The 7823-nt window shown below is 44.1% G+C and overlaps 1 protein-coding gene and 1 long non-coding RNA gene across 2 annotated transcripts in view; one reads left to right on the top strand and one right to left on the bottom strand.

Moving 5' to 3' along the window:
• Positions 1–2346: 2346 nt before the first annotated feature.
• LOC146595358 (uncharacterized) lies at positions 2347–7592 on the bottom strand. Its single transcript, XR_014895941.1, has 2 exons — positions 7391–7592; positions 2347–5217 (listed from the first exon to the last, which is right to left on the bottom strand). It is a non-coding gene; the product is annotated as an uncharacterized LOC146595358 (long non-coding RNA).
• Positions 7593–7728: 136 nt separating this feature from the next.
• The window catches only part of PIK3IP1 (phosphoinositide-3-kinase interacting protein 1), a 7741-nt gene continuing 7646 nt past the window's right edge, over positions 7729–7823 (top strand). The window contains exon 1 of the mRNA XM_085305758.1: positions 7729–7766. Coding sequence (XP_085161884.1) covers positions 7729–7766 — 38 coding nt within the window. The remainder of the gene's footprint in view (positions 7767–7823) is intronic.

Genomic DNA, 7823 nt, shown 5'->3' with positions numbered 1-7823 from the left:
CAGATTTGGGAAGAATCACGTGTCTCCTGAGACTCCCACCTTTTATCTGGAACATTGTTTTCAAAACAAGATCCTTCTGCTGTTGTGAATGAGCCTTTGGGTAGAGATTTGACCTTCAGCCAACCTGCTACTCCATGTCCCTTTAAGAAGGCAACATGTTCTGGAGCACTGAGCTCCTGGACTGTACGCCTGAGGCCACGCTTTACTGTTAGAGTCAGCAGCAACAACACTGTCTTAATGTATTCATGCCCGCTCCCCTGTCACCCTCTCTCTCTGCGCAGATTGCTTTGCTAGTGCGTGTACCTACTCAGATGTATACAGCTCTGCAAACAACTGTGCTAACTATGAACCAGACCAGAGAACTATTTGTCTTTAAACAGAATCCTTTAAAAAGTAGTTATGTGACATAAGTGCAAAGTGGTGCAGAACGGGAGCTGGAGCCCTGGCTGTAAAGGGTTATGGGGATGGCTGGAACTGTTAAAGCTTTACATTGGAAAACCACAGTTGTTTGCCTTGTGGTAGGGGATATTGACTGCCTATTTGTAAAGAATTAACACTTTGTGTCATCTCTGTCCTCTTCCTGTTTTTGTTCCTGTCTATAAAGTGAAATAATGATAACCCTTGGGTAGGAATGTTTCAAGATGTGAATGGCATGCCAAATGGTGCTGTGCAATTGTGCTGCTGAACTCTGCTATAGACGTTTGCCCCCCTTGRCTTTAGGCATGATACAAAGTTAAACATTTGGCCACATTTTTTCCTAAAAGATGAAATATTTAAATTAATTTAAAGACTGCCTGCCCTTATTGATCTGCTCTCAGGGTTTATGTGAATGAAGCTTTTCCTGGTTGGCCTCTCTACTTGCACTGCAGCTTTGCAGACCTGGAAGTGCTCTGGGCTGAGATGTGCTGAAGAAAGGAGGTAATTGGTGTCTCAGTGATGTTCCAGTGACTCCCTCCCAGCTCCTGGGTTCCATGTGGACCATGGGGTCACTTCATAAAGCCACTGGCTGCCATATATGCTCTTGAGTTTCCTGCAGTCACATAGCGAGTTTGGGTAAGTGCTTTTTTTTTTAATAGATTAGTGTCTCATTGTTGCTAATAGATTTCTGGCTGCTGTGTCTATAAACTGGTGCCTTCTCCAGGCAGTTTTTACATGCCCTCTGCAAAGTTGTCACACTGACTCTGCTGGCTCTCAAATATCAACCAAGCCTTGCTCTTGGGTCAGAATTTCTCTCTTCAGTACTGTTGTAATCTCAAAGTTTACTGCACTTAATGCTAATATGCAGTGTAAGAGAGAAAATAAAAGGCCGTTCTCAGATGTCCTGTAGAGTGAACAACTGAAACATGAGTGTGGGATGAGCCAGGAAAACTGGCATTTTTTCCCTGGCTCCCAGCCGTACGGAAGAGACAGTGCCTTGGAAGGGAAGGAGGAGAAAAGCTTGCCATTGGCTCTGATGAATCCCAGTCTTGCTTCTGCTGAAGTTGATGGGAATCCTCCCATTATCCTCAGTGCAAGCAAGAAAGAATCTTAGGTGAGGACGGATGACTCTTTCCCTACTTCAGTGAAGTCTCTTGCCTATTTATAGGCCTGCTTCTATTGAAACCGAGCCTGTTTAGCCTTTTGGGGTTCTTAGGGACCTGTTTGTATAAAGCAACTTACCTACCTATCTTTTTTTTTTTTCTATTGTGTGTATTTTTTGTATGTTCTGTTGGAAGGTGAAGCCTCTGTAGAGGGGGATACAAAAACTGATTTTTAAATAGTAATAAACCAAAAGAGAATTAAACTCTGCAGGCTGCATGCCTTCATTTCCTGGAGACAGAGGTTAGAGACCATGAGTGCACAGAGACATAGCCTGTATTTCTCATGTTTCCAAATACTCTTTTCAGAGACAGTTCCTGCCTTTGCCCATCTCCACAGTGCTACATGAAGATCCATAGTGTCATAGGCAGGTTGAACATTGTGTGCCAGAATTACCTTATTTTGACTAGAAAATCCTTTCTCTGAGCTGTGTGATGAGAGTTCTTAAAATTCTTTTAGCCTACGTAGATGGAGTAACAAACATCTGTGTGAAATTCAGTATTGTCCCTGTTTAATACCTGGAAGGCAGTGGAAATAAAAATGAAATAGGATGCATATTTTGCAATGTTTCTGGCTTGCCTACCTCAGGTGCTAGGTCACTAGTCAAATGCACAGTGTTCTAAGCACAACTACATTATAAAGAAATAAATAAAGTATGAGGTGAAACTTCCCTATGTTCACCAGCCCTCTGCTCCTTTTTGGTCTTTTTGCTTCCTTGTGATTTTACCAGTTTGAGTCCTAACTCTATAAATGAACTCAACTCCACAGTAACAACAGACATTTGTTTATTCTGTAGGTGCATTTAAGGAACAGACTCTTTGCTTTTTTGTAATAGACATAAAAAGTCTATGTACGAGTCTATATATGAGAGTCGTGAAAGGAGCTATCTCTGCATGCCTATGGCATGTGGGCAACTTAAAGAGAAATCAGAGGTTTGCATTTCTGCAAGGGAAAGAAAAGACAACTTCTCAAAATGAACAGAACCTTCCCACAGCCTTCAGGCAAGCACCTGTGCAGAGAGAGGTCTTTCTCAGTACCCTTTGTGCCAATGTTTCTATCTACTTCCAGGACAGGTAAGGAAATAAAATCCAGAGGTGAGAGTTCTGCATTGTAAATTGTTGTCTGTGAATCCTACACTTCCACGAGTAAAGACTAGTAGCTCTACTGAACACTTTGGTCTTTGCTTACATGTTGAATTACAAAGATGCCTCAGATCCCAATCTCCAAAAGCCTAGCTAGTTTTTTTTTTTGTTTGTTTGTTTTTTTTAAAAAAAAGCCTGTATGAATAAGGATCAGCTCATGTCTTAACAGTTTTTTTTCCCATGAATATATGCTTATACCCCCATTGCTTTTCTGTTGGCATGGGGTAGAGGAGTTGCTTGGTTATAATCAGTGGTTGTGTTTTTCAGAGGTGGTTTATTTTCCGCAGCATCTGGAAGCCTTGCATATATAAGTGCAAGTCTGTAACCTCATTCTTTCCACAGTGGAAGCTAACTCTTACTCTGATAATATTCCATGATTATTGATGTTTAGACAGCAGAGTTTCAGGCCATCAGTTCGTTTTGACTGTGAAGCCATCTCCCATGGTAAGTGAAATATAGCAGGACATTTGAATAATCCTGCCCAATTTGCTAGAAGTTAATTTGTCTGTTACTAGAATAGAAATCTTCATTCCCTTTGACTCAAATCTCCAGGCATAGATTTTCTGCCTGCCTTTTTCGCATTTCTCATCTGCAGATAAACTATTATTTTTAGATCAACATTTGCTAACCAGTAAGAACGCTGGCTTAGCTGACTGCTTAGCTTTGCCAGTTACTGCTGTGTACAACAATTAGTTAAGAAACCAGAAGCTACAAAGCTACTTTTATGTATTACAAAACAACACATTCTCATATTTTTCTTCCTGCATTAATGTTTAATTTTGCTCTTCATCTGAGCCAGCACTACACATGTAGGACTTGGTAACATGTTAAGACTTTCCATGCATATCCCTTTTCACAATTCCTTCTCCTTGAGTACTGTTTCATAATGTAAATATCGCATATCTGAGGCTTTCAAAACACTTTCCAGATATTCTTTCGTCATCTGTAGCATAAGTAGTATTAACATAGGAAAATGAGGCAGAAAGTTGTCTAAGATCAGACAGCAAATCAGTAATCGAGTTTAGATCAAGGCTGCTCATTCTTGACTCAGATGCATGTGTTCTCTGATTAGATCACAGTATCTTTCAAAATAACTTCCCTTCCTCCACCCTTAAATACATGCTCTGTTTTTTGTCAATAGCAGCCTGCATCTGTAGAAAGGAACAGTGCAAGTGGAGGCTGAAAGCTGGGATGGGATATCTGTCCCTCTTCAGACAGCAGTGCCTCGTTCCTAAGAGTATCGCTGCAGTTTTATACCTGGCTAGGAGGTGCACCCATTGGAAAGCAGGTAAAAAACAAAGTGTCTGCGATCCAGATAATCATTCTGAAACGCTCAAGAAGGGGAAAGGGCTGAGGACAGTGATCCAAACCGAGACGCTCACAAGAGCCCCAGTAAGCCCGCGGGAGCACAGATGTCCGCGGGCACGGGGTCCGCGGGGCCCGCCGAGGGTGTCGTGGTACGGCGCTGCGCGGTTGCTCGCGGAAAGGACAAAGAGGAGCTGCCGTGAGGGGGCCTCCGGGTGCAAAACCCCCCGAGTCAGGGGCTGCCGGGAGCATCTGGCGCCGATCTCGCAGCGCTAGAGCGGCATAGCTGCGCTGCCCCTGCCCGGGAGACTGCGGGACCCAGACTGCCCTCCCGAGGCCTCTGCCCTCTTACTGCAGCCCACACAGAAAGCTCGCCCTTCTGTGCAGGCAGAGCGAACTCCGAGCCAGTCTGAACCAGTTCAAATATCACATATGGTTGTTTTGCTTCTGCAGACTTCCTTGTTAGTCCTTGGAGGCTGTGGCTGGCATTTACTTAGCAATAGCTCATGCTGTCAGATGGGAGGGGGAGGGGAGCCTCTCCTTGAACATGTCAGCGGGGGGATGCACGGCGCAATCCGAGATTTCTCTGTCTCCACGCTGGCTCCTTTGTAGTGACTGATGCTGTCTTGATTTTGGGTTATACCTCAGCTCACAATTTCATGAACTCCACATCTGATTTGTTGCAACTTTTTTTTCTCTCTTCTAATCATTGTTTTTAGGTTAGGAATAAAACGTATTTGTTCTGACTCCTACGTCATTGCTTACAGAAGGCTTTTTATAGGTGAGACCCGTGGCTATTCTTATGATCTAGACAGAGGCAACAAAGGAGTAAAAAATAATTAAAAAGAAAGTGCTTAGCTGGGCTAGTAAGTACTTAATAGAGTTTAGTAGCATCTGATGCTTACTATCTTTTAAACAAAATGGCTCTATTATTTTGCTCTTGGTGGATGAAGCCTCAGAGCGCACTATCTTTAGTTTCAGGCGTCACAGCTCACAAAGGACWTAGGAAAATTGGAGAAAGGGTGAACTGGAATGAAAAGAGGTTTATGAAAACTGGTTTTGAGGGAAAAATGAAAAAAAATGTTTTGCCTAGAAAGGATAAAGGGAGAAGTGATGGGAATGTGACATACGACCTGTAGCAAGAAGAGCAATGGTCAGCTTTCTCCATTTTAAGCAATCCACATTAATTTGCCTAGGAAAGAAAGAATGCTTAGATTAGAAAGTTGCTTTTGCTTACTCCCACCAGTATCTAGTTAGTACGATTAAGCWATAAAGCATATTAGTTCATTCTCCAGGAGTGTGGACAAACTTTTCCCAAGGAAGATCTGAAAATACTTGGCTGTGGCGGGGGAAGGGGGGTGGGTTTGATGACTTTTTGCAGTGTCCCTTCCAGAGCTATTCATCTGTATTGCCTCCCCTTGCACAGCACGCTGTGCTACATGACAGCTTCCTGGTATTTTTCTYCTTTAAGAAAACTTCCTATACACTTTGAATTTTTCCACAGGTGAAAAAGTAGAACAAAATAAAGCCCAGTGGACAGACAGGAGAGAGAAAACAGACATTGTTCATTTTGGAACCTGTGTAAGGTAAATTGCAGAAAGATACCAGCATAGTTGAAACTGGCTCACACTGACTTTAGGGAGGTTTGTTCATCTCCCTCATTCCTAAAATAGCATATTAATTCTCCTGTGAAGTGTTTGTGGGCGGTAGTTTGTATATGTTTTGTGGTGCATGCATGTGTATGTGCACAATACTTTTATATGTAAAATATGTGAGGGTGTAGATGCAGAGCTAATTGCTTGGTTATAGTTCAGGTAGTCCCTTTAAAATTAAGTCTTAAGAAGTAATGTCAGGCTTCATCTCTAAGAATGCAGCAAGAAGAGCAAACCCATTCCCCCAAAGCAGAAAGAGCAATCAAGACTGCCTTTGACAGCTGCCACTGGCATCCTATTAAACTTAATTCTGTGAAACTGCCAGGCACAAATCTTCCCTCATCCTGGAGAAAACTAGAGATGAAAGACGAAATTATGCTTAGAAGTCAGTCRTGGAGAAGACTTTGATCTTTGCTATTAATATGAAGATTTTTGCATTTCTCCCAGATTCCCTGTTGTCCTTCCATRGACTAGAAACTCCAGTTGTTTGCTGGAACTTGGCTGGGTGAAATGAGAAGTGCAAATTTATCTTGTTACATAACAAGAGGGCTGGGAAAGTCTGATTCGTTTCCACAGAGATTACTGCCCAGCCTACAGTCCTGGGATCGGTATGTACAGGAGGAGGTGCTTTCTGTGCAAAATGGCATGGAAGCTTCAGTCCCATGAAGTGAACTACAGAAAATTAATTGAACTATAAGAACTAGAAGAAATTAACAGGTTGACAGCCCTCTGCAAATGGTTTTGTGCASACCATGCCTTTGGATGCACATGTGGTTCTGCGATTTCCAGCTGAATGGAATTTGGCCCTTACGTTCTCTCATGAAGAGGTATTGGGTGCAGAGGGCCTGATGTGGTAGTCATTAAAAGTACTTGCTTACTGCAGTAAGTGTTGCCTTTGTAGAGAGTAACTGGAGAGCGTAAGGAGCAGAGTAGCTGAGAGTCTGGGCACACCAGGAACGAAAGAGCGCAGAGCAGACATTTTAGCTGGTGATGTCGGCCGGGAGTGACACAYGGCTGCTTTTGCCCAACTTAGCAAGTCTGTCTGCAGTATTTTTAATCTGGCGTTAGTAAACTAAGCTTATTGTGGTGTTAAATCATATTGTTGAAATGCGAATCACAGAAGAGTGCTAAGGCTTATGGTTTCACATTCAGCTGTAGTGCTGCCTAATTAACCTGCTCCATCGTTACCCCTCTGTCATGCTGGTGCATTTGGGTTTTTTGTGGCTGTGGACTGCATCCAGCAGGTGACCTGGCTGAAAACGGTTAAAGTGCGGGTGACCTCTCAGAAACGGGTATCGTGGGCTGGATCAGTACACCAAGCCCACTTGTCACACCGGTACCAATGCCAGCGTGACAGGGAGCACTGCCAGGATGGAAACACCTGGGAGCGGAAAGGCAGGGCTGCTGCTCCAGCCAGCACTGTCCTGAGAACTGATTCGTCAAACCCTGAATACAACATGCAGCTTCCTGGCATAGAAGTACTTTTTGTGTTTAGTGTTTTCCACGTGATTTCAAGGTACTTCAAAAAAAAAAAAATAATAATCCTTGTCTTCCTTTAAGGGGGCAGAGGTTTGGTTATCCCTCATTTAATAGGTAGAAAGTGAAGGAGCAAAGCAGCAAAGTGGACAAGTCGGCCAAGGTCAGAGGGAGCTCTGCAGGAAAGGCAGACCTAGCACCTGCTGCTGCCGGCCTGGGCCTCAGCCACCAACCCACCGGTTGCCCCAGGCCACCTCTGGGAGCTTGGTCAAACAGGACGAGTACTCAGCTGCTTGTTTTTCACTCCTGCAAAACAGCAACGTTGCAGATGGCTCTAGATGCTTGTGTACGGTCTTGGTCACTGGCATCACAGCATCTGAACACCTCTGCCTGTTTGGAAACAGAAGCGTGTATTGTCATGCGTTTGACAGGTCTGCGAAACGGCTTTAGTGCTGTGGCTGAATGCCTGCGAGTGGTTACTGTGAAGCTTTTCCAAGCTTTTAACCTTGTTTTTTTCCACAAGCAGACACAGCTCTTAGCACAGGTGGAGTCAAAGGGGGGGGTGGGGGGAACTGATGGAGAGAGGCGAGAAGCAGGCAAATCCTCAGCGGGGGTGCGCCGCCGTCCCGGGGGGCTGCTCGGCGGGGGCTGCCGGCAGCGCCCCGCGGTC

This window comes from Rhea americana, unplaced genomic scaffold, assembly GCF_003343005.1.
Source record: "Rhea americana isolate MKP2758 unplaced genomic scaffold, rheAme1 scaffold_227, whole genome shotgun sequence".
NCBI lineage: Eukaryota > Metazoa > Chordata > Aves > Rheiformes > Rheidae > Rhea > Rhea americana.
Note: the sequence above shows the minus strand (reverse complement) of the source record. Positions and strands in the feature narration are given on the sequence as shown.